The 27870-nt window shown below is 41.9% G+C and overlaps 1 protein-coding gene across 3 annotated transcripts; it reads left to right on the forward strand.

The window, feature by feature from the left end:
• LOC121581203 (fizzy-related protein homolog) lies at positions 1-26897 on the forward strand. 3 transcript variants are annotated; one of them, XM_041896655.2, is made up of 13 exons: positions 1-19; positions 3290-3362; positions 13470-13598; positions 13719-13782; positions 13882-14012; positions 14165-14247; positions 14403-14586; positions 17557-17622; positions 19257-19359; positions 19595-19779; positions 20290-20523; positions 24885-25082; positions 25274-26897. In XM_041896655.2, exons 2-13 carry the CDS (start codon positions 3294-3296, stop codon positions 25313-25315), a joined length of 1488 nt encoding a protein of 495 aa, XP_041752589.1. In that variant the 5' UTR covers positions 1-19; positions 3290-3293; the 3' UTR covers positions 25316-26897. The 3 variants fall into 3 exon arrangements, with proteins under 3 accessions (XP_041752589.1, XP_041752588.1, XP_041752587.1); XM_041896654.2 differs by lacking the exon at positions 1-19 and adding an exon at positions 488-650; XM_041896653.2 differs by lacking the exon at positions 1-19 and adding an exon at positions 488-627.
• The last annotated feature ends 973 nt before the right edge of the window (positions 26898-27870 follow it).

Below are 27870 nucleotides of genomic sequence, written 5' to 3' on the forward strand. Positions count from 1 at the left end.
CTAGCCAGGTTCCCTGCAGGTGAGTTTAATGTTTACATAGCAGGTTAAGAGAATTAACATAGACGGTTAAGATAATTAACTTGGCAGGTTAGAATAATTAAAGTGGCAGGTTAGGAGAATGAGTTTAAGATTAGGAAAAGGGTTAGGGTTAGGCTTAGCTAGAATTCGCAGCAGGTTAGGAGAATAAGGTTAAGGTCAGGAAAAGGGTTGGATTAGGCTTAACTAAACTGCTACAGTTGTCAACAATTTACTAGTCATGCAGCCCAATCAGCCACGCGCAAAACTGTCTTGAGTGGCAACACATCTGCCCAATTAGCTGATTCACTTTCCATACACCCACTTCTGTTGAGCCTTCCACTTCTGTTGACACGCCCACTTTCAGACACATGTACCCCCTCTGCCTGTCTGTTCCCTTGACAACGCAAAATGTGTGATTCAAAAACAGTGACGTCACCGCGTATTTCCCATGTTCCTTTGCGAATCCCAGTCGAGCGTTGTGTTGGCCAAAACATTTGTCTCCGTATGGGCTGGAGAATAAAGAAGATATTTTTGTTCTCCACAGAAATCTTGCCAGACAAACAATAATCTCCGACTCAGTGCATAACTGAGAGTCTTTGACGCTGCACAGTAGGTCAATCTGAAAAATAATGGTGTGAGAAACAAATTCGACCGTTTGGAAATTAACAATGTAATAGTTAGCTTGAGCATTGCTAGCTAGCTAATGTTAGCTCAATACTAGTACAGCGAAAGGAACAGCAACGTGATTTATGACTAGCCTGGCTTTAGCGTGCTAATTGTAGTCAGCTTTCTACTATCAGTGGCTTTAGTGTCGTCGAATAATTGTATTTTTTGGACAGTGTTTGAAAGTGGTTTTCATGTTGGCTCTTGTCGTGAACTATAATATGGCTAGTTAGTTAACGTTAGCTTTGTTACTAACAGTAAGTTAGTGCAACTAGCACTCAGATTTGTCGATTAACGTCAGTTACCAGTAAGTTAGTGCAACTAGCACTCAGATTTGTCGATTAACGTCAGTTACCAGTAAGTTAGTGCAACTAGCACTCAGATTTGTCGATTAACGTCAGTTACCAGTAAGTTAGTGCAACTAGCACTCAGATTTGTCGATTAACGTCAGTTACCAGTAAGTTAGTGCAACTAGCACTCAGATTTGTCGATTAATGTCAGTTACCAGTAAGTTAGTGCAACTAGCACTCAGATTTGTCGATTAACGTCAGTTACCAGTAAGTTAGTGCAACTAGCACTCAGATTTGTCGATTAACGTCAGTTACCAGTAAGTTAGTGCAACTAGCACTCAGATTTGTCGATTAACGTCAGTTACCAGTAAGTTAGTGCAACTAGCAAGCTGGCTACAGATAGGATTACTGATAGTTGAGGAACCCTCAACTCCGTTCTCTTATGTCGAGTTGGAGTTGCGTTTTGATGAATGTTCGCGGGATTTGCTAGCAACTACATTGAGTCACAATCAGTCGATCCTTTAAAACAATTCAATTCTGGGTCCGTGCTATTAGGGATCCTTGGGAACTAGATATCTAGTCCTTCTGCCAATTTAAATTGTAGGTAACTATGTAACATAGACCCTTGGGCTTAGTTTACGGATAACATCAGTAAGTAATGCCAACTGCTTTCTGATGATACACAAGATTCGAGATTAGCGCGCCAGCTAGTCAAGTCTCCACACAAAACAACCCGAATAGCTAGGTACAATTTACAGAAATCAAAACAGTGCTATCTATCTAAAGTATTGAATTTAAATCAACAGGCAAAGCCCAGTATCACATAGGAAATGCATAATGTTCATCTGACAAGTACACTATATATACTCCTGAGTGGCGCAGTGGTCTAAGGCACTGCATCGCAGTGCTAACTGTGCCACTAGATCCTGGTTCGAATCCAGGCTCTGTCGCAGCCGGCCGCGACCGGGAGACTCATGGGAATGGCCGGCAGGGATGTAGCTCAGTTGATAGAGCATGGCGTTTGCAACGCCAGGGTTGTGGGTTTGATTCCCACGGGGGGCCAGTATAAAAAAATATACTGGAGGAGCGTCTGCTAAATGACTAAAATGTAAATATACAGAAGTATGTGGACACTCCTTCAAATGAGAAGATTTGGCAGTTTCAGCCACACTCGTTGCTGTCAGGTGTATAAAATCGAGCACACCGCCATGCACTCTCCATAGACAAACATTGGCAGTAGAATGGCCTTACTGAAGAGCTCAGTGCCTTTTAACGTGGCACCGTCATAGGATGCCACCTTTCCAACAAGTCAGTTCGTCAAATTTCTGCCCTGCTAGAGCTGCTCCGGTCAACTGTAAGTGCTGTTGTGAAGTGGAAACGTCTAGGAGCAAAGACGGCTCAGCCGCGAAGTGGTAGGCCACACAAGCTCACAGAACGGGACTGCCGAGTGCTGTAGCGCGTAAATATAGTCTGTTGTAACACTCACTACCGAGTTCCAAACTGCCTCTGGAAGCAACGTCAGCACAATAATTGTTCGTTGGGAGCTTCATGAAGTGGGTTTCCAAGGCAGAGCAGCCGCACACAAGCCTAAGATCACCGGAGTGGTGTAAAGCTAGCTGCCATTGGACTCTGGAGTGATGAATCACACTTCACCATCTGGCAGTCCGACGGATTAATCTGCGTTTGGCAGATGCCAGGAGAACGCTACCTGTCACAATGCATAGTGCCAACTATAAAGGAGGAGGAATAATGGTCTGGGGCTGTTTTTCATGGTTTGGGCTAGGCCCCTTAGTTCCAGTGAAGGGAAATCTTAACACTACAGCATACAATGACATTCTAGACGATGCTGTGCTTCCAACTTTGTGGCAACAGTTTGGAGAAAGCCCTTTCCTGTTTCAGCATGACAATGCCCCCGTGCACAAAGCGAGGTCCATACAGAAATGGTTTGTCGAGATCGGTGTGGAAGAACTTGACAGGCCTGCACAGAGCCCTGACCTCAACCTCATCGAACACCTTTGGGATTAATTGGAATGCCGACTGCGAGCCAGTCCTAATCGCCCAACATCTGTGCCCGACCTCACTAATGCGCTTGTGGCTGAATGGAAGCAAGTCCATGCAGCAATGTTCCAACATCTAGTGGAAAGCCTTCCCAGAAAAGTGGAGGCTGTTATAACAGCAAAGGGGGGGCCAACTCCATATTAATGCCCATTATTTTGGAATGAGATGTTCAATCAGGTGTCCACATACTTTTGGTAATGTAGTGTAGCTAGGATGTTTGTGAATGTCAATCCATGCTATATAATTTCCTATTCCTTTAGAGCTATGGACCAGGACTATGAGTGTCGGCTACTCAGGCAGATCAACATCCAGAACGAGAACGCCAGCCCTATAGTAAGTGGTTCGATTTTATAAAAGGTATTGTCTGTACTGTGCATTGGCTTGTGTTTCCCAATATCGTTCTGTATTGAGATGGTACATGTAAACTCAGCTTTTCACAATTCCTGACATTTAATCCTAGTAAAAATTCCCTGTCTTAGGTCAGTTAGGATCACCACTTTATTTTAAGAATGTGAAAGGTCAGAATAATAGTAGATAGAATGATTTATTTCAGCTTTTATTTCTTTCGTCACATTCCCAGTGGGTCAGAAGTTTACATACACTCAATTAGTATTTGGTAGCATTGGCTTTAAATTGTTTAACTTGGGTCAAACGTTTCGGGTAGCCTTCCACAAGTTGGGTGAATTTTGGCCCATTCCTCCTGACAGAGCTGGTGTAACTGAGTCAGGTTTGTAGGCCTCCTTGCTCGCACACGCTTTTTCAGTTCTGCCCACACATTTTCTATAGGATTGAGGTCAGGGCTTTGTGATGGCCACTCCAATACATTGACTTTGTTGTCCTTAAGCCATTTTGCCACAACTTTGGAAGTATGGTTGGGGTCATTGTTCATTTGAAAGACCCATTTGCGACCAAGCTTTAACTTCCTGACTGATGTCTTGAGATGTTGCTTCAATATATCCACATAATTTTCCTTCCTCATGATGCCATCTATTTTGTGAAGTGCACCAGTCCCTCCTGCAGCAAAGCACCCCCACAGCATGATGCTGCTACCCCCGTGCTTCACGGTTGGGATGGTGTTCTTCGGCTTGCAAGCGTCCCATTTTTTCCTCCAAACATAACGATGGTCATTATGGCCAAACAGTTCTCTGGTCTGATAAAACAAAAATAGGACATTTCTCCAAAATTTACGATTTTTGACCCCATGTAGTCTGGCTTTTTTAGGGCAGTTTTGGAGCAGTGGCTTCTTCTTTGCTGAGCAGCCTTGCAGGTTATGTCGATATAGGACTTGTTTTACTGTGGATATAGATACTTCTGTACCTGTTTCCTCCAGCATCTTCACAAGGTCCTTTGCTGTTGTTCTGGGATTGATTTGCACTTTTCGCAACAAAGTACGTTCATCTCTAGGAGACAGAACGCGTCTCCTTCCTGAGCGGTATGATGGCTGCGTGGTCCCATGGTGTTTATACTTGCGTACTATTGTTTGTACAGATGAACGTGGTACCTTCAGGCGTTTGGAAATTGCTCCCAATGATGAACCAGACTTGTGGAGGTCTACAATTTTCTTTCGGAGGTCTTGGCTGATTTCTTTTGATTTTCCCATGATGTCAAGCAAAGAGGCACTGAGTGTGAAGGTAGGCCTTGAAATACATCCACAGGTACACCTCCAATTGACTCAAATGATGTCAATTAGCCTATCAGAAGCTTCTAACATTTTCTGGAGTTTTCCAAGCTGTTTAAAGGCAGTCAACTTAGTGGATGTAAACTTCTGACCCACTGCAATTGTAATACTTTGAATTATAAGTGAAATAATCTGTCTAAACAATTGTTGGAAAAATTAGTTGTCATGCACAAAGTAGCTGTCCTAACCGACTTGCCAAAACTATAGTTTGTTAACAAGAAATTTGTGGAGTGGTTGAAAAACAAGTTTTAATGACTCCAACCTAAGTGTATGTAAACCTCCGACTTCAACTGTATATGATGTTCCCTTGTTTACAGCTTGCAAATGTCTTAGAATTTAAACCTTAAAAGATAGTGTCTAAATGTATTCGTGTATGAATTGCTTGGCACACTCAGCTTAACACAGAATGTTCAGGGATTTGGAGAGTGAGTTTTAGTTCAATTGATGGGACATGGGGTAATGGTCATCTATCCAGAGATACCAGGGATGTTAAAGTTGATCGGTTAGCCATCATGCTTTTCGGTCTATAGGTTAATTTGCATATTTTGGTGGAATTAAATTGCTGTGTGTGTATTTTCGTTAATCGTCATGTGTCTCATCACACGCGCTTTGTATACAGAGCATAGTTTGTGGAGCAGAATAGCCTATCACCTGTCAGATAGCGCAAGAGCAGCTCCTCAAAAATGTGGTACTGGAGTGAGGTGTGCTTTTGTAAGCCCAGTTATTGTGCAACAAAATTCTAAATGCAAAATGCTAATATTTTGATGGCCACGATTAAGAGCTTTTTTTTTTTTATCTCAACTTGTAATTAAATCGCGCCTCCCATTTCAGTGCGTAAGCTATAGCCTGCCTACTGTTGACTATCAGCACGTAACTAGAGAACAACCTATAATCGGCCGAGACGATATATTGATCTAGTCTATCGGCCCTTATCTTTCGGTTTTGCCGATAGTCCCTCTACATAGCAAAGTTGCTGTTATGCCAGCCGCCACTCACCGCCTGAGCCACGAACACTGCATCACAAACACTCAAAACAGGTTTTTAGAAATTTTTGCAAATGTATTAAAAATACAAAACTGATATTACATTTACATAAGTATTCAGACCCTTTACTCAGTACTTTTGTTGAAGCACCTTTGGCAGTGATTACAGCATGAAGTCTTCTTGGGTATGACGTTACAAGCTTGGCACACCTGTATTTGGGGAGTTTCTCCCGTTCTTCTCTGCTGATCCTCTTAAGCTCTGTCAGGTTGGATGGGGAGCGTCACTGCACAGCTATTTTCAGGTCTCTCCAGAGATGTTCGATTCGGTTCTGAGTACGGGCTCTGGCTGGGCCACTCAAGGACATTCAGAGACTTGTCCCGAAGGCACTCCTGCATTGTCTTGGCTGTGTGCTTAGGTTCATTGTCCTGTTGGAAGGTGAACCTCCGCCCCAGTCTGAGGTCCTGAGTGCTCTGGAGTAGGTTTTCATCAAGGATCTCTCTGTACTGCTCCGTTAATCTTTTCCTCGATCCTGACTAGTCTCCCAGTCCCTGCTGCTGAAAAACATCCCCACAGCATGATGCTGCCACCACCATGCTTCACCGTAGGGATGGTGCCAGGTTTTCTCCAGACGTGACGCTAGGCATTCAGGCCAAAGAGTTCAATCTTGGTTTAATCAGACCAGAGAATCTTGTTGATCATGGTCTGAGACTCCTTTACTTGCCTTTTAGCGAACACTAAGCGGGCTGTCATGTGCCTTTTTACTGAGGAGTGGCTTCCGTCTGGCCACTCTACCATAAAGGCCTGATTGGTGAAGTGCTGCAGAGATGGTTGTCCTTCTGGAAGGTTCTCCCATCTCCACAGAGGATCTCTGGAGCTCTGTCAGTGACCATCAGGTTCTTGGTCACCTCCCTGACCAAGGCCCTTCTCCTCTGATTGCTCAGTTTGACCGGGCGGCCAGCTCTAGGAAGAATCTTGGTGGTTCCAAACTTCTTCCATTTAAGAATGATGAAGGCCACTGTGCTCTTGGGGACCTTCAATGCTGCAGAAATGTTCTGTACCCTTCCCCAGATCTGGGCCTCAATACAATCCTGTCTCTGAGCGCTACGGAAAATTCCTTTGACCTCATGGCTTGGTTTTTTTCTCTGACATGCACTGTCAACTGTGGGACCTTATATAGACAGGTGTGTGCCTTTCCAAATCATGTCCAATCAGTTGAATTTACCACAGGTGGACTCCAATCAAGCTGTAGAAACATCTCAAGGATGATCAATGGAAACAGGATGCACCTGAGCTTAATTTTGAGTCTCATAGCAAAGGTTCTAAATACTTACGTAAATAAGGTATTTCTGTTTTTTATTTATGCATTTGCAAATTTTTCTAGCAACCTGTTTTCACTTTGTCATTATGGGGTATTGTGTGTAGATTGATTGAGGGGAAATGTTTTAGTTTAATCCATTTTAGAATAAGGCTGTAACGAAATGTGGTAAAGGGAAGGGGTCTGAATACTTTCCGAATGCACTGTATTAGCTACTATGCTGGCTAGATAAACATGGTGTTAAGATATCAGGTAGGCGCTAATAGCCAATGGAGCTAGCTAACGTTAGCTGGTCGTCAGTTTGTACATGCACCATTTTCGGCAATGAGCCATCTGACTTGCGGTATAACGTTAGCTGCTATTTACTGGTGTGCTGATCAGACCAGCCGCAATTGCATCCGTAAATTGAAAGTTGATAGTCTTATTAGATGATTGTCTTAATAGGGAAAGAAGGAAGTGTTTTATAATGCCTAAGTAAAGGTTGGCAATAGGTTTAGCTACGTAAGAATCTTCCTGCATGTTTATGGACCAAGAAAGCTGTAGATCAGCGCACTTCTCAAACTATGGGCAGATTTGAGTCATTCAGACAGAATGTGCATGGTCGTTTTAATATTTTTTCCTACCCTCTCTCTCCCTGTTAGATATTATGCACATTTATGGCTTGGTTGCAAAAGTCATCACCATTGAGCTAGTTCTCATAGTAGCAGTAAACAGCACCAAGTGATATGGCGATGGATGTGAGCTGTGAAAGGAAACGGCGTTACAGCCTCACTATCCAATCGTAGGATCGGCCCATTTCTTGACAGCTGAACTAGCCAATTTAGTTGTTTAGAATTTCCTCCTGGTAGCTGAGTTGTTTAAAGATCCGTCCTGACCGCTGAAAAAAATACGTTCTCGATCACGGAAAATGACCTGAAGTAGTTTTATAAGCATCCGTGATCACAAATCATGATGTTACGTTGGACCCATTTGCATTGAAAATGTTATTTTAAATTCTCAAACTAACAGCAGTGCCTATATGATGTCCTTCCATACAGGTGTGACATGCTGGATTAATGCTTCAATGCAGATGTTGATCAGTAGGCTAATAAAAGTCCCAAATGGAAGGCAAACAGATTGTTTGTCATCTGTAGCACCATAGACTCCACTGATCAGCCAAAACAAGCTCAATAACTAAATGCATGCACACACTCCTACTGAATATGCATTCACCTGTATTGTGGGTAGGCCTATCTCATCTTAATTGACCCAGTTTATCAAGAGATTTACCATTCAAATACATTTGACTAGTATGTTATGTAGTTAGATTGGTAAAAACAAAGTCCAATTCATTGTCTGATTTTTAAAAATTGATGCATTAATGCGTACATAGCTTTCTCTATGCGTAACCAACCAATTTGCAATGTGCGCTTGAGGCAGTGTAATTTTTAAAAACCTGAATGTTTTACTTTACTTCAAATAAGGCATATCTTACCTTGCTTCAATGTAGCCTACACTTACAAAAACATATTGCATTTATAGTGCAGTGTGTAACTGCAGTTATAGTGCAGTGTGTAACTGCAGTTATAGTGCAGTGTGTAACTGCAGTTATAGTGCAGTGTGTAACTGCAGTTATAGTGCAGTGTGTAACTGCAGTTATAGTGCAGTGTGTAACTGCAGTTATAGTGCAGTGTGTAACTGCAGTTATAGTGCAGTGTGTAACTGCAATCTTTTTTTGTAAGGTTAGCCAAAATCCAACCATAGAAATGTGGAGGAAATATATTTTATAAAGGCCATTAACCAGAATTTTTCTCCTCTTTTATTGGTTTTCATATTAACTTTATTTAGTTCTCCAGAAGCCGAAGGCACAATCCTAGTCATATTAGCAACCCATGCTAGTAGTTGCTGTTAGATTCCCCCTCCCTTTCTAAGTTTCTAACAGAGATTTTCATCTGCGTCACATAGGGAACTGCTCGGCATCAGGTGATGGCGAATTACATTTTGGCAAATGTTTGAAAATAACGTTTTATTGGCTGCTTCATTACAGGAGCTGCACGTTCAATAATAGTCTATAGCCTTTTTACTATAAGACGATAGGTTTGCTATTGTTGCATATTTCCATCAAGCTGTTAATGAAAGTGTCTGTTCCTTGTACGCATGCATAGTATTTTCTGTTGGCCACGTCATTTGAGTGTTTTGAAATAATGTAACCTGGTTAACGAGGGCATGTTAGTCGGCAGCAAAATTGACTGAAATGTACATCTCTCAAGAGATACAAGTCCCCTGAAACTAGGTCAGTAGTAGGAGTATGCTATACTAGCCCGACATGTACGAGAACCAGTTTGTGTATTATTTGTTTTGTTAAACTGCAAATGGGACATAATGTTAGGCTAAGCAAAACATACTGTCAGTGTTTGAAGTTGAAAGCTACTGATCAAGGGCTAGACTGTCTCAGATTAGACTGACAATAGTCTGATACTGGCTCCTCCCTAACAGGTATAATAACAAAACTGCCTTTTGAAGACTAAATGGAGTTTCTATCCATGTGTGACACGAGGGTTTCGCTTTTTAACAATGTGTGAAGTCTAAAAGCTAAGGTTTTATTCAAATGGTGTCTCTGTCAGGTCCCCTGGTGTTTTCTCTGAATTAGAACCACCAATGATTGATCTCTTCTATTTTACTTTATGCCAAGTTTTACCCCTCTCCCTGCGGAAACCCATTAGAAAATAGGCCTGGCCTACATGTATGTAAAAAAAGAATATATGTTTTGTTTTTTTAATGAATGTGTAAAAAATTTTGTGCCATCTTTATTCTATTAGAGAATACTTTCTTAAATTATATTATGTGAGCTAAACGTAAGAATAAAAAATGAAAACACACTACTGGTCAAAAGTTTTAGAACACCTACTCATTCAAGGGTTTTTATTTTATTTGTACTATTTTCTACATTGTAGAATAATAGTGAAGACATCAAAACTATGGAATCATGTAGTAACCAAAAAAGTGTTAAACAAATAAAAGTATATTTGAGATTCTTCAAACTAGCCATCCTTTGCCTTGATGACAGCTTTGCACACTCTTGGCATTCTCTCAACCAACTTCATGAGGGAGTCACCTGGAATGCTTTTCCAACAGTCTTGAAGGAGTTCCCACATATGCTGTTGGCTGCTTTTCCTTCACTCTGAGGTCCAACTCATTCCAAACTATCTCAATTGGGTTGAGGTCGGGTGATTGTGGAGGCCAGGTCATCTGATGCAGCACTCATCACTCTCCTTCTTGGTCAAATAGCCCGTACAAAGCCTGGAGATGTGTTTTGGGTCATTGTCCTGTTGACCCCTTCTCCTCCAGCTGGTCCACATGAATGGTCTCTCAGTTCCCTTCTTAGCAGCCGACTTGATGTCAGACCACTATTTTTTACGCCGGCGTCACTGTCCCTTGCCATACCCCCGACGGCAGAGACTCGGCCACTCTCGCCCATCCTCTCTTTTTGGTCTCTGCAGTGACCCCGCAGTTATCAAGTCTCCCCAACAGCAAACTTTTCCTGGCTGCTATTTCCTCCATCACTTCAAGCTCTAGTTTTTATTAGGCTTTCCTTGGTTATCCATTTTTGTTTTTGATGTAGCTAGTCTGATGGCTATAATGTGTCAAAAAACATTTGTTTTTGTACATTAAGGGTTCGCGAGCCAACAAAAGCAAAACATCTGTAGACATAAAGCAGATAAATGTAATCAAATGGAAATATCAGCTCTTTATTATAGTCAGCCAAATCATATCATCCCTGTCACATAGGCTTATTTATTGGTTTCAAGCATGTCACTAATGCCACATAAGAAGATAATTACGAAGTTCTTAGGAAAGATATTCCTAAGAAAACTATGAATTCCTAAGAACATTGAGGAATTACACTTACTAACTTATTTTTTCCCCCCCTTAAACTTCTTAAGTAGTGTTTTGTAAATCCAGCTCCAGGTGACTACCTCATGAAGCTGGTTGAGAGAATGCCAAGAGGTGTGCAAAGATGTCAATGCAAAGGGTGGCTAATTTGAAGAATTTCAAATATGAAATATATTTTGATTTGTTTAATACTTTTTTGATTCCATATGTGTTATTTCCTGGTTTTGATGTCTTCACTGTTATTCTATAATGTAGAAAATAGTCAAAATAAAGAAAAACCCTGGAATGAGTAGGTGTGTCCAAACTTTTGACTGGTACTATGTATATATAATCTTTGAAAACTAACAATCACCAAAATAAATGCTAGCGTCAGGGAGAGTTGGAAATTCCCAAAACAATGAATTTAGCAGTATTCATTTTATGTTTTGAGCAAAAGAACAGCATTAGTCATGGCAAAATGTGTAGAATTGCAGGATATTTGCTCTATAGGGCACTATAAAATCAGCGTTGCAGAAAACGTGGACAGAATCACGGAATCCAGACATTTGAAATGGAATTCAAAAATGTATTGAACTTATTAGAAAATTCCTTAATTCGCCAAAGTTAATCATAAGGCATGAACAAAATGCATCAATAATGCAACTTTCTGAAATGGAACAGGAATGCTAGTCTGGGTGTGTGTCGTGTTGGATCCGATTTTAGTGGAACTATTCACTGATATACAGTATCTGCTATTTTTATTATAGCTGGACAAAAAAAAACGTTAGCGATTTGTGCTTAAAACAGCCCTACAAAGATACTCAGAAAGCTGATTACTTACATTTGAGGAAAAAACATTAATATAAGCACCACATAAAATTTAGGAGCACCAGAAAGACTGATTTTTTTTTTTAAATAGGAAAAACAGTTACTCTAGTGAAAGGAGGATACATTGCACTGATTCCAGCAAATAATTAGTCTAAGCTCATGCTAGCCAGCTGGAAAACGTAGGGACATCCCAAGGTTTAGCGTAGGGACATCCCAAGGATCCCGGGTGGCACTAACCCTCAGTGAACGGTGTCCACTACTCTCACAGAGCTAGTTTGCTGGCTAGATGGGGTGACGAAATGGGAATTTGGACCAGTCCCTGACAAGTGACAACCCATACATCAAAAAGTAGCTATGAAGCGCTACTTTGTATCCTGCTGGTTTTTTTTTTGTGTCTCTAAAAACATATGAATGACCGAGCTTGAGAAATAACCTTTGCAAAGAGCAAATTCTAAAACGCCAGATTTTGCCGGCTTCAATAAAGGGCTGTAACGTTAACGTTACCACAGAGTTGAATGTTCTTAGCACGGCACTTCTTAGCACGGCTTTACATTTGGGCATAGCATCCATTGTTTGTTACAACACCCAAACACCATACCATGACACTTAACGTAACAGTTTATGGCCAGTGTGCATTTTTGACACTTTTTGAGCTGCCAAGCTTTTATCTACTCAGCACTCAACGTAGAAGCAGGTGTAGTTTCGTGGGGTGATAGTGTCCAGTCTTGCTGTAGCTCGCCAAGGCAAGATGGGCTTATAGCCATGTAAAGAGTGCCCTATTCAGGACGAATAATGAAATCCGTTTTCTCAATCTTATACCTGTCCTTTTTTCGGTGGATTAAATGCCGATACAAATGCATCCATAAAAGGTCAACCAATAAATCGGTTGGGCTGTAGTGGGGTGTGCGCGTGTATGTCTAGAGCGTGCACTTCGTGTAGCCGTTAGCGATAATGCTAATGATAACCGTATGCTGGTGATGGAAAGGTTTCCCAAAAACCTTCTCGATTTAAATGTCAACCACAAAGTAGCCTATGCCTACCTGGCAGAATATAATCCAGTGGCCATTTGTTTGGCACACTCTGCAATCACATAAGCGCTACAGAAACACAGCTAGCTAAACAACAGTCTCTGGCATGGTGTGCACTTGCATTAAAGGATAACTACACACAAAATTCTAAATTTCTTCATTTTTCCCAGGCCTCAAAAGTGGTCTCCTAATGTGGTTTAAAGGAATACTTCGGGATTTTGGCAATCTACTTCCCAGAGTCAGATGAACTCGTGAATACCATTTTCCAGTATGAAGGCAGTTGCGGAGGTAGTTTTGCGAGCCAATGCTAACTAGTGTTAGCGTGATGATTTGGAAATCTATGGTATCTACTCAAAATAACATATTTTTATAGGGCCCTAGTTTTAAAACTGCAAACGTTTATCTCAGCTCCATGGAGAAATGTGTAGAATTGCAGGAAATTGGCTTTAAAATGCTAACATTTGAGGCCCCTAAACATGGGGGCCTCTAAAATTCAGCCATACATATGGGCCGACCACGCCCATTGCCACGCCCACCACCTAAGCCCCTTTTTGAATCAGAATAAACCCTTATCTGTGATTCACATAACCCCCTTAGTTAATTGTTTACCTTTCTTGGGCTCTGTGGATCTCATGAGCTATTAATGTGCAATGATTGTGGTTTCCTCATCTCCTGACTCTCGTGGTTAAATTGTGTCCTCTCTGATGACGATTCCCCCTCTTACACTGTATCCCTTGCTCTTTCCCCCTGTAAAGAAAGCCATAGATGCAGCGCGAGCGCTGACACCCACCAACTCCCCTCTGTCGTCACCAAGCAAACATGGCGACCGCTTCATCCCCTCCCGCGCTGGCGCCAACTGGAGCGTGAACTTCCACCGCATCAATGTGAGTCCCCCGCAATGCACCCTGGGATTTTGTCTTGTGCCCTAAGTTTTACATCTGTTGTGTTGATTGTATCATTTTCTGGGTTGCAGCACCTATAATCACTGTGTTGATGTTGTGTAGGAGAATGAGAAGTCCCACAATCAGAACAGGAAGGCAAAGGATGGCACAACAGACACTAGCAAAGGTAACCCTCTTGACTCCTTTAAAGTCTCCTATTGCACTTCATCTGGGTTGCGCATACATGTCTGCTCACCCCATCTGTTCCCCACTATTTCTCCTCTAGCGGACGGCCTGGCGTACTCTGCCCTGCTAAAGAACGAGCTGCTGGGGGCAGGCATAGAGAAGGTCCAGGACCCCCAGTCAGAGGACCGCCGCCTCCAGCCCTCAACCCCTGCCAAGAGGAGCCTCTTTAGTGTACGTAGTAGGCCCTTCTGGGGGAATGGTGTCTTTTCCCAAACTACCAGGACGAGTGTACTGTATGCTGGAGTTAGCCACTTAATTTTCGTTAGTCATACTACAACATGTTAACTTTTGATGCTGAATATGCCACTTGTGTGTGTTTACAGTATTCTGTCAGTGCCAAACGGTCTCTCCCTGAGGATGGCAACACAGTCTCTCCATACTCCCTGTCTCCTGTTAGCAGCAACAGGTAACCACCACCTTCACTTTCTCATTTAATTTGATATTATATGGCCAACAGTGATTGTTTTAGTTCTCTTCTCCCTCTCATTCCATTCTAATGATATTACTCTTGGTGAAGAAGAGTCTCTTCTGTTTCACATTGAATTGTCTCCCTCCTTATAGTCAGAAGCTGTTACGGTCACCTAGGAAACCCACACGTAAGATCTCTAAGATCCCCTTCAAGGTGCTGGATGCTCCGGAGCTGCAGGATGACTTCTACCTCAACCTGGTGGACTGGTCCTCCCTCAACGTCCTCAGTGTCGGCCTGGGCACCTGTGTCTACCTGTGGAGCGCCTGCACCAGCCAGGTGTGTTTCTGTGTGTGTTAAAGTGTAACTCTCAACCCAAATTACAGCCTTTGCCCAACTCCTTCAAATGTTCAAAAAATGCATTCAGGTGAGAAGATGTGGGTGTGGGGAATTGTTAATAAATATTCATTTTGAGGGTGGGTAAACGTACCTGATCCCAACACTTTCTCACTAAAGCATACTTACTACAAGTCCACTGGCACGCTCTGATAAAAATAATGTGCATTGCAAGTAAATTGGGCTCTGGACAGTTGGCTCACAGTGGTAAGGTGGTGAGTTCCTGATATCTATTGCCACTTGCGGTGTAAGTTCAAATCCCCATGGGGTGCAAAAATAATCTTTGAAATGTGGACTCACATTTATTGTGGTATTGTGTTGGGAAGAAAAGTGCGATCATCACCTTGAAAATGAACATGAGGGGCTCAATTCAATCCAACCCGCATTGCAGTATTACGCAGTAGCTATTTTTCCAATGGACAAATTAACTCACGGATTGGTTGTGGGTACTGTGTAAAAACCTACAATTACTACCAGGGCGACCCTTCTCGCAGGTATGCTTTCACTTTTCAGAATTAGAAGTGTCTGGGCATGGTATGAATATAGTAAATATAGAATTTGGAGAAAAATAATATCTGCCTCGTGGGATTAGAACTCAGAACCATTGTACTATGAGCTAACTGTCATAGTGGACTGCCCCACCAATCAGTCATAGCCGTTAGGGGAAAATACAAGAACTTGACCACTATTGTCATCTATTTGTACTTATGATGGATGTTTTAATATTTTGTATATATACACTACCAGTCAAAAGTTTGGACACACCTACTCATTCAAGGGTTTTCTCTATTTTTATTATTCTCTACATTGTAAAATAATAGTGAAGACATCAAAACTAAATAACACATATGGAATCATGTATCAACAAAAAAAGTGTTCAACAAATCAAAATATATTCTTCAAATATCCACCTTTTGCCTTAATGACAGCTTTGCACATTCTTGGCATTCTCTCAACCAGCTTCATGAGCATGGAATGCATTTCAATTAACAGGTGTGCCTTAAGTTAATTTGTGAAATTTCTTTCCTTCTTAATGTGTTTGAGCCAATCAGTTGTGTTGTGACAAGGTAGGGGGGGTATACAGAAGAGAGCCCTATTTGGTAAAAGACCAAGTCCATATTATGGCAAGAACAGCTCAAATAAGCAAAGAGAAACGACAGTCCATCATTATTTTAAGACATGAAGGTCAGTCTATACGGAACATTTCAATAACTTTCATAGTTTCTTCAAGTGCAGTCGCAAAAACCATCAAGCGCTATGATGAAACTGGCTCTCATGAGGACCGCCACAGGAATGGAAGACCCAGAGTTACCTCTGCTGCAGAGGATAAGTTCATTAGAGTTACCAGCCTCAGAAATTGCAGCCCAAATAAATGCTTCACAGAGTTCAAGTCACAGACACATCTCAACATCAACTGTTCAGAGGGGACTGTGTGAATCAGGCCTTCATGGTCGAATTTCTGCAAAGAATCCACTACTAAAGGACACCAATAAGAAGAGACCTGCTTGGGCCAAGAAACACGATCAATGGACATTAGACCGGTGGAAATTTGTGCTTTTGTCTGGAGTCCAAATTTGAGATTTTGGGTTTCAACCGCCGTGTCTTTGTGAGACGCGGTGTGGGTGAACGGATTATCTCAACATGTGTAGTTCCCACTGTAAAGCATGTTATTTAGTTTTGATGTTTTCACTATTATTCTACAATGTAGAAAATAGTAAAAAATAAAGAAAACCCTTGAATGAGTAGGTGTGTCCAAACTTTTGACTGGTAGTGTGTATATATAAAAAATATTAAAACATCCATCATAAGAACAATTAAATATTTTTCTTCATCAAATAGCATAGAAATCAATCACTTTTTGTGCAGTGTTAATTTACCATCCTTACAAACCACTTAATGTACTCTACTGTATTGTACATAGGCTGGTCATTAGGTTTGTACCTGTAGACTTTCCATCACCATGAAGAATAACAATGCACAATACAGTAATTGAGTACATTGAGACATCAAGTGGTTTGTGATGTGACTCAGTTGGTAGAGCATGGCGCTTGCAATGCTAGGGTTGTGGGTTCGATTCACATGAAAAAATGAAAATATTCCCCCAAAAAATGAAAATATATGCACTCTCTACTGTAAGTTGCTCTGGATAAGAGTGTCTACTAAAATGGAAAAGGAATGAATAGACCATTTTAAGTTAACACATAGATTTTATGTTGCATTTGCAAAGTATTTAAAAAAACTGGAAAAGATATATCAAGCTAGTATTTTTATTCCTCAAGTATTATCAGATTAACTGTTTTGTACAGATAATTATCAGACTCAAGTTACAAATGCTGGTAAACACTCAAATACATGTAGTTTTCCAAAAATCACAAAAGTAGTGCACTGTGCCGTTACTAGTCCTATATTATCGGACCTGATATACTGTATAGGTCTTCAGCTCTGCCAATTTTTCTTCTTCTGCGTCCCCCCTCCCCTGTCGGAAAAAAATCGCAACACCCCCACCCCCAAACTACTTCCCGCGGCTATGCATTTAGAAGGGAGTTTGTTTCATACCGAACCCCTCCCTTGAGATGACGTAGAGGCACCTTCTCAAGGTACCTTCTCAAGGTGCCTCTACATCACGATTTCAATGGCAGAGTTGAACCGCTATGGGCAGAAAGAGCTAGATTTACTATTAAAAGACCTTAATGTATCACTTTTGCAACAAACTGTCAAAATGAAGACCAGAATTGACATGTTTCACTATTGTTTTTTCATGTTACTCTTTGATACACTGAAATCAGTGACCACCTCACTGTGAGAAACGGCCTACTATTTGATGTTTCCAATTATCTCGAAGGCATTTTGTAAGCTCTTTCATGTGATATGAGTTGGTAATTGACAATATAACAATTGTCTTTTGGTCTCCAGGTGACGCGTCTGTGTGACCTGTCAGTGGAGGGGGACTCTGTCACGTCAGTGGGCTGGTCAGAGAGGGTGTGTCTTCCTGCTTTACCTCCTATATGTTCTCATGGATATCACTTATCAGAGCCATGTACTGTATTTACAGAGTTGGGACATTAAGACTTCTGCATTTACAGTGCATTCGGAAAGTATTCAGACCCCTGGACTTTTTCCACATTTTATTTCGTTACAGCCTTATTCTAAAATTGATTAAATTGTTTTTTCCCCTCACCAATCTACACACAATACCCCATAATGACAAAGCAAAAACAGGTTGTTAGAAATGTTTGCTAATGTATTAAAAATAAAAAATATTACATTTTACATAAGTATTCAGACCCTTTACTCAGGACTTTGTTGAAGCACCTTTGGCAGCGATTCACCCCAGTCTGAGGTCCTGAGCACTCTGGAGCAGGTCTTCATCAAGGATCTCGCTGTACATTGCTCCGTTCATGTTTCCCTCAATCCTGACTAGTCTCCCAGGCCCTGCCGCTGAAAAACATCCCCACAGCATGATGCTGCCACCACCATGCTTCTCTGTAGGGATGGTGCCAGGTTTCCTCCAGACATGATGCTTGGCATTCAGGCCAAAGAGTTCAATCTTGGTTTCATCAGACCAGAGAATGTTGTTTCTCCTGCTCTGAGAGTCCTTTAGGTGCCTTTTGGCAAACTCCAAGCGGACTGTCATGTGCATTTTACTGAGGAGTGGCTTCTGTCTGGCCACTGTACCATAAAGGCCTGATTGGTGAAGTGCTGCAGAGATGGTTGTCATTCTGGAAGGTTCTCCCATCTCCACAGAGGATCTCTGGAGCTCTGTCGGTGACCATCAGGTTCTTGGTCACCTCCCTGACCAAGGCCCTTCTCCCCCGATTTGCTCAGTTTGACCGGGTGGCCAGCTCTAGGAAGAGTCTTGGTGGTTCCAAACTTCTTCCATTTAAGAATGATGGAGGCCACTGTGTTCTTGGGGACCTTCAATGCTGCAGAAATGTGTTAATACCCTTCCCCTCTACATAATCCTGTCTCGGAGCTCTACGGACAATTCCTTCGACCTCATGGCTTGGTTTTTGCTCTGACATGCACTGTCAACTGTAGGACCTTATATAGACAGGTGTGCCTTTCCAAATCATGTCCAATCAATTGAATTTACCACAGGTGGACGCCAATCAAGTTGAAGAAACATCTCAAGGATAATCAATGGAAACAGGATCCACCTGAGCTCAATTTCGAGTCTCATTGCAAAGGGTCTGAATACTTGTATAAATAAGGTATTTCTGTTTTCGCTTTGTCATTTATGGCGTATTGTGGGGGGAAAATGGTTTAATCCATTTTAGAATAGGGCTGTAACGTAACAAATTGGAAAAAGTCAAGGGATCTGAATACTTTCCGAATGCACTGTACATGACACTACAACAGTCTATGGCAGCCATTGTTAGCGCCCTATTAACATTACATTAGGAATATCTAAACAATGCTATGTAACTGTATGTTTAGAATTGGAACAATATAACGCATTCTGAAAGTTGGCCCAACTCGCTAAATATATGGCTCTGCCCCTTAGTTGACCCTATATCCCTTTCTAGAGATTTCAGGTGGTGTGATGGATATGCCCTTATACCATGTCTGGTTATTGTATTAATGTGTGTGTGTGTGTATGGTGTTTTCTTCAGGGGAACCTGGTAGCAGTGGGGACTCATAAGGGCTATGTACAGATCTGGGACGCGGCAGCAGGGAAGAAGCTGTCTGTACTGGAGGGACACACAGCCAGAGTGGGTGAGTGGGAGTAGACTGATACTGTCTTACAGAGAGAACAGGACAGCTTCTCCTCAGAGAGAGAGAGGAACAGTAGTGATGCAACCATAGAAATAGAATGACATGGAATACAATATCTATTCATTGTATTGCTATGGCTTCATTAAATATTTAGCCTTTAGTCAAAACAACTATGAAAACTTTAGCTGTTATGTATGATATGAATATAATTGATTTGCAAACTCTTTCTCTCTAGGTGCGTTGGCGTGGAATGCCGACCAGTTATCGTCGGGCAGTCGTGATAGGGTGATCCTGCAGAGGGACATCCGAGCCCCACCCCTCCAGTCAGAACGCCGTCTTCAGGGACACAGACAGGAAGTCTGCGGCCTCAAGTGGAGCACAGACCACCAGCTGCTGGCCTCAGGGGGGAACGACAACAAGGTACACGCACACACATCAGACACAGCACCAGGGTTGGGGTCAATTCCATTTGAATTCAGGAAGTACACTGAAATTCTAATTCTCTCCAATGTTTTTCAATTAGAAACATTTAGAATTTGGTTTACTTTCTGAATTGACTGGAATTTAAATGGAATTGACCCCTGCACAGCACAGACCAACTACTGGTATCAGTGTAATTACAAGACACAAAACACACACAGAAACACAAACCTGCAGTCTGACCTATCCCAGATTACAATAGCTCAGCTGGTAGAGCACGGCGCTTGTAACGCCAAGGTAGTGGGTTCGATCCCCGGGACCACCCATACACAAAAATGTATGCACGCATGACTGTAAGTCGCTTTGGATAAAAGCGTCTGCTAAATGGCATATTATATTATTATTATTATATAAAACCCACCCTCTCTTGAATAACTACACTACTGCTTTTATCCTTATGCTACTGCATTATTTCCCAAGAAAACTAACAATCCTTACCCCTCCCCATAGCTGCTGGTATGGAACCACTCCAGTGTTCTCCCGGTGCAGCAGTACACAGAGCACCTGGCTGCGGTGAAGGCCATCGCTTGGTCCCCCCATCAGCACGGCCTGCTGGCATCTGGAGGGGGTACAGCCGACCGCTGCATCCGCTTCTGGAACACCCTGACGGGCCAGCCCCTGCAGTGCACCGACACCGGATCCCAGGTCTGCAACCTGGCCTGGTCCAAACACACCAATGAACTGGTACGTAGCTAGTGGGTGCTTTTTGGGTTCATTCTTTGGGAAACCTGAACATAAATGACTGATTTTTATTTATTTATATATATATATATATATATATATATATATATATATATATATATATATATATATATATATATATATATATATATATATATATATATATATATATTAATATATTTTTTTTTTTTACTTTGGAACAAAGAAATGCCCTTTAATATAAATAATTTGGACTCCTATTAAAACCCTCTTGAGTCAATTTCGGCAGCATTCCGCATCTGCGGTGGATGGCCAAGCTACAACGGTGTTTCAGACCATGAGACGTCACAAATCTGTCTTCTCACGAAAACGTCTGTCGTCCGAATGGTTTGGGTTACAAACTAATATGACCTCTCTATGGAAAGATGAGACTCACGAACACTTATATGCATGAACACCCACAAGCCTCACAGGACTCGCCTGAAGGCAGCCTGCTACCAGTTACAAAAATGAATGGAAGTACTCGTGGTCCTCTGGAGCTCAGCTGGTAGAGCACGGCGCTTGTAACGCCAAGGTAATGGGTTCAATCCCCGGGACCACCCATACACAAAAATGTATGCACGCATGACTGTAAGTCGCTTTGGATAAAAGCGTCTGCTCAATGGCATATTATTATTATACACTACATGAACAAAAGTATGTGGACACCTACTCATCGAACATCTCATTCCAAAATCATGTGCATTCATATAGAGTTGGTCCCCCCTTTGCTGCTATAACAGCCTTCCCCAAACTGTTACCACAAAGTTGGGAGCACATAATCGTCTACAATGTCATTTTATGCTGTAGCGTTAAGATTTCCCTTCATGGGAATTAAGGGGCCTAGCCCGAACCATGAAAAACAGCCCCAGACCATTATTCCTCCTCCACCAAACTTTACAGTTGGCACTATGCATTAGGGCAGGCTGCGTTCTCCTGGCATCCGCCAAACCCAGATTCGTCCATCGTCCTGCCAGATGGTGAAGTGTGATTCATCACTCCAGAGAACGCGTTTCCACTGCTTCAGAGTACAATGGCGGCAAGCTTTACACCACTCCAGCCGACGCTTGGCATTGCGCATGGTGATCTTAGGTTTGTGTGCGGCTGCTCCGCCATGGAAACTCATTTCATGTAGAATCCAACGAACTGTTCTTGTGTTGACGTTGCTTCCAGAGGCAGTTTGGAACTCGGTAGTGAGTATTGCAACCGAGGACGATTTTTCAGCACTCGGCGTTCCAGTTCTGAGCTTGTGTAGCCTACCACTTCACGGCTGAGCCGTTGTTGCTCCTAGATGTTTCCACTTCACAATAACAGCACTTACAGTTGACCGGGGAAGCTCTAGCAGGGCAGAAATTTGACCAACTGACTTGTTGGAATGGTGCCATCCTATGACGGTGCCACGTTGAATGTCACTGAGCACTTCATTTAAGGAAATGTTACTGCCCGTGTTTGTCTATGGAGATTACATGGCTGTGTGCTCAATTTTATACACCTGTCTGCAACAGGTGTGGCTGAAATAGCCGAATCCACTAATTTGAATGGGTATCCACATACTTTTGCGTATATATAGTGCATTCGGAAAGTATTCAGACCCCTTGACTTTTTCCACATTTTGTTACGTTACAGCCTTATTCTAAAATGGATTAAATTGTATTTTTTATCTCATTAATCTGTACACAATACCCCATAATGACAAAGTGAAAACAGGTTTTTAGAAATGTTTGCAAATGTATTAAACATTTAAAACTGAAATACCTTACTTTCATAAGTATTCAGACCCTTTGCTATGAGACTTGAAATTGAGCTCAGGTACATCCTATTTCCATTGATCATCCTTGAGATGTTTCTACAACTTGGAGTCCACCTGTGGTAATTGTTTGGACTTGATTTGGAAAGGCACACACCTGTCTATATAAGATCCCACAGTTGACAGTGCATGTCAGAGCAAAATCCAAGCCATGAGATCGAAGGAATTGTCCGTAGAGCTCCGAGACAGGATTGTGTCGAGGCACAGATCTGGGAAAGGGTACCAAAACATTTCTGCTGCATTGAAGGTCCCCAACAACACAGTGGCCTCCATCATTCTTAAATAGAAGAAGTTTAGAACCACCAAGACTCTTCCTAGAGCTGGCCTCCTGGCCAAACTGAGCAATCGGGGGAGAAGGGCCTTGGTCAGGGAGGTGACCTAGAACCCGATGGTCACTCTGACAGAGGTCCAGAGTTCCTCTGTGTAGATGGGAGAACCTTCCAGATGGACAACCATCTCTGCAGCACTCCACCAATCAGGCCTTTATGGTAGAGTGACCAGACGGAAGCCACTCCTCAGTAAAAGACACATGACAGCCCGCTTGGAGTTTGCCAAAAGGCAACTAAAGACTCTCAGACCATGAGAAACAAGATTCTCTGGTCTGATTAAACCAAGATTGAACTCTTTGGCCTGAATGCCTAGCGTCATGTCTGGAGGAAACCTGGCACCATCCCTATGGTGAAGCATGGTGGTGGAAGCATCATGCTGTTGGGATGTTTTTCAGCAGCAGGGCCTGGGAGACTAGTCAGGATCGAGGCAAAGATGAATGGAGCAAAGTACAGAGAGATCCTTAATGAAAACCTGCTCCAGAGCGCTCAGGACCTCAGACTGGGGCGAAGGTTCACCTTCCAACAGGACAACGACCCTAAACACACAGCCAAGACAATGCAGGAGTGGCTTCGGAACAAGTCTCAATGTCCTTGAGTGGGTCAGCCAGAGCCCGGACTTGAACCCGATCTAACATCTCTGGAGAGACCTGAAAATAGCTGTGCAGCAACGCTCCCCATCCAACCTGACAGACCTTAAGAGGATCTGCAGAGAAGAGTGGGAGGAACTCCCCAAATACCGGTGTGCCAAGCTTGTAGCGTCCTACCTAAGAAGACTTGAGCTGCCAAAGGTGCTTCAACAAAGTACTGAGGAAAGGGTCTAAATACTTATGTAAATGTGATATTTCAGTTTTGTATTTGTAATAAGTTAGCAAAAGTTTATAATCCTGTTTTTGCTTCGTCATTATGGGGTATTGTGTGTAGATTGAGGAAAAAATTATTTTATCAATTTTAACAAAATGTGGAAAAGGGCAAGGGGTCCAAATACTTTCCAAAGGTTCTGTGTATGGAAGTAGTTTAGTATCTAAACTACTTCCATAGGGATTAAATGTGTCAAAAAACATAGTTTCCTGATCTTTGTTATATCTCTCAGATATAGGGCAGACACTTCCAAAGAAACTTTTTTGTTTGACAATTTGTTTTTCCATGTATGAATATTTTTATTCAATGTGTTTCTATGGGCTTATAGCAGTAAGGCCAAATACAATGTTTCATCAAATATTTTGTAAATATTTTTGGGGATACTTAAATTCAAAATCAAATTACTAAATTATCGTTGGTATGACAGTCTTAAAACAATTCCATATGTTAGCTTAGTAGACCCCCCCCCCCGCCTCGCATAGACGCTAGTGGGTTAAAGGGATAATACACTCCAAACCACTAATTCCTATGATTAAGTGTTAAATGACACTCAAATTTGAAAACAATATTTTTTGTGAACACATTTTTCATTTTGTCGTTAAAACAAGGTTCGTATCAACGTGAAAATCGTTGTGGAAATCTGTTGCAGCTGAAGTAGAATATAAAACCCACAATGCAATGCTCGCTCTGTGCTGGCTGGCTATTTAGGTAGCTAGCTAGCAAATGTAGCTACACACTAATACTAAAGTCAATATCGGCATGTGAAGTAGCTAGATAGTTTGTAAAATTGCGTTTACAAACTGCATTATCAATTTAGGAGTCTCTCACAGAGTTCAGCTTGCAGTTCCTCTCTGCCCAGAGAAAGTGCAGAGTGTGTTGCTATGGCAACAGCTGCCCTTTTCCAAGTTTCACACAGACACACATGGCGCATTGCAAAATGGTACTTGATGGAGAAATTGAGTTGAATAATTTGGTGCACTGTTTAGATTGAGCACATTCTAAGCTAAATATATACTTTGTCATGATGATATAAACAGATGGATGTGTTCTAGACTAGTATGCCCACACCATCTATTGGCTGATTTGGCGATCTGGAGTGCAGGTACATTTTTAAAAAGCATTATGAAATGTGATGGGGGATACCGCTATCTCCAGTGACGAGATCCATGTAGCAATGGCGCGTTCCTACATGATTTCTTTATTTCAAACAGACCACTTAGAAGTTAAATCATGGGTAAAACAATAAATAATTTACCCACTGATAGAACATAGGCTTTCACCAAATTGACAGGAGTTTCATGATTTTTACTTTTGGGTTAAGCGTTTGTAACTAAAAATGTTTTTACTTCCAGGTGAGCACACACGGTTACTCCCAGAACCAGATCTTGGTGTGGAAGTACCCTTCCCTCACACAGGTGGCCAAACTCACAGGCCACTCCTACAGAGTACTCTACCTGGCCATGTCCCCTGACGGAGAGGCCATTGTGACAGGCGCCGGAGACGAGACACTGCGCTTCTGGAACGTCTTCAGCAAGATGAGGTCCACCAAGGTAACCACACACCTCATTGTTTGGCGACATTGATTTTGTGCTGCCTGTGCCCCATATAAAGTCTACCTTTTTAAAAATGATTTTGTTACCAATACCAACCCAATATGCAAAACCAATGTCTCATTTGAGAAACACTGGTATAGAGGATTCTAGTGCTTTAGAGAACTGACCCCTGCTCTCTTCCTCTGCAGGAGTCTGTATCTGTTCTGAACCTGTTTACCAGGATCCGGTAGCCAGAGGGAGGGTGACCCAGCCCAGAGGGAGTACTGTACTACACACAACACTGGAGTCCATTCTGATAAATAAATCCCCTCTCTCTGCCCCCTTATGTCCTCCTACGCCTCTGGTAGGCTAGGGTCCTTTCAAATACCCAAGGCCAGGTCGTCAAGCAGATAGATGGGAGTCAATATTCCAGTGGAATAAATCCACTCCTCACAACGCCCATCACAACCAGTGTGACATTACAAGGCATACAGTTCCATTGGTGATTTCCTTGGGAGAGGAGGATTCTGCGACGCGTTTTTCCCCAAGTGATTCTGTTTTGTTTAGACTGTGCATACCTGCCAAATACGAAGTTTGTACTTTTTTTGAATGTTTTATTTATTGTTTTATCACGTAATGTCGCCAGGGTGCTTCAGCAGACTGTTTGTTTTGTTTTCTGTGTGAGTGAATGTTGCGTGTCCGACTCTTCGTGAAGAGCCTGAAGCTTTTGTGTTTGTGCCTGCCTTAAAGGGATAGTTTACATCTAAAATCAAAGTATGTCCAAAAAAAAATATCCTTTACGAGGTATGAAAATGTGACATGCTTTGACTTCAGGGTGAGCTGAAGTGATTTTTTTTTTTACATGTTGTAGACTGTTCTAATTTATTCACCTGGTAAAAAAACAACAACAATATTTTAAGTTAGTTGTGTGATGCGTGTCAATAATGGCGGAAATCTTACGTTTTTTTAATTAGAAAAAAAATCTGCAGTTGTAATTTGAGCGGTGGCCGCAAACTAACTACATAGAATCACTTACCGTTTTTCTCTGTAAATCGTGTTGTTTTGCCAGTTAATTTTCTTTTTAAAATTTTTAACGAAAGTGCCAGTATCAGTACTCAGTAATCAATCGCATGGATATATGTAGGTTAACCTACATTAACAGAGACACATTTCCAATTTTCGGTGTCTATTGAGTTCCAAGAAAATGTCATTGCACTCAGTCTGATAACGAGCAAGTAGTATTTGGAAACAGGTAAATAACTAGTCATAACCTTTGGAATTGATACTTATACCAGATACAGGATAAAATATTAAAATCGTAACTTTTTCCTGGATGTAGCAGTAACTGAAATGCACCGTAAAGAAAAAAAGGAACAACATTCATGGTCTCTTAAAGGCATCACTGGTTGCATTGTGCTATGTGTGTCTGTGGTATAAAGATATTTAGTCCAGGGCACTTCATTTTTTTTCTCAGCATTTCTTTGTGACTCTTGTAGTAGCTCTTTTTCATTTTCTCAGTTTGGATGTGGGTTTTGAGTGACCTTGTGTGCCATCTTTGAATGAGTGCTATTTATTTGAGCTGTGTAAAAATTGTCCAGTACACCCATAGCATGTGTGTGTTATTCTGAGAGTTGATTATTATCTGATAGTTGAATGATGGAAAGCTGACCTGTACAGTATATAGTATACTATAGCTCCAGTCCGAACTAAGCATTTTTACTCATTTTATGCCACAGAATCAAAACAAAGAATGCTGCCATCTTGAAATGCCTAAAGAATGTTATGAAGATAAATAAATATTTATGTTCTGAGAAAAGAGATCACATCACTTTTTTCAAGTGTATGTTATCTGTTTGTATTATAAAGTGTGTGTGTGTACGAGGAAATGCACAGCACGTATGATTGGTGTAGTGTTAATAGTCCCCCGATACACACAGCATTATTGCTAAAGAGCTTTATTTGCAGTATGTGTTGACTATCATACCATTAATCTCACGTGGGCAGATTCTGCATGTAGACCAAGAGAATCTGCCAGGACTGAAAGGGATGTGTGAAATGGAGCAACAGGGGTTCAGTTTTTTTGGTTTTCATCACTGGTTATTTGGAAGTATCGGAATTGGGCAAAGGTGGTGCTTAAACTGCTTTGCCTCAAGTGCTTCCAGTGTGTGCCCACACAGATCGGAAGGGGGGGGGTGGGCTTTGGCTGAGCGTTTCCTTTTGCGAGGGTGGAGACTTTGTTTTTGTCAGAATTCTCAATTTCTAAAATGTATGAACACAGAAGTTAATCATGCAACTGACCAAATAACGTGACATTTTACCACTGGGTTAACTGATATTATTGTACGATAAACTGAAGTCATGTGTGAGATGGCTCTTGTAAAGCTTTCCTAATATAAAGGAAGCACCAGAGGGCGCCAGTCTCCTCTTCTCCAGCAGCAGCTCTTCCACACCCTGTTCCATTTCTGCACCAAGATCAGGCCAGCGGTGGACAACTCCAGTTCTGGAAGGCTGCATTATGTGCAAACTTTTATTCCAGCCCAGTGCTATTTGATTCAACTAATGGTTGCATAAAAAAATGAACAAGTGGATTATTTGAATCGGGTGAGTGTGCTTGCACACACACTGTGGCCTTCCAGAGCCCTCTAGAGCTAGTGCCCTAGCTCCCACCCCTTCAGTGTTCACAGGTGTGAAAGGACTGTGGAGTTGTGAGAAATATGGAGCTTCTGCTTAAACATTTACATTTACGTCATTTAGCAGACGCTCTTATCCAGAGCGACTTACAAACTAGTCCTTCAAAAGGCTAAGA

This window comes from Coregonus clupeaformis, chromosome 14, assembly GCF_020615455.1.
Source record: "Coregonus clupeaformis isolate EN_2021a chromosome 14, ASM2061545v1, whole genome shotgun sequence".
Lineage (NCBI taxonomy): Eukaryota > Metazoa > Chordata > Actinopteri > Salmoniformes > Salmonidae > Coregonus > Coregonus clupeaformis.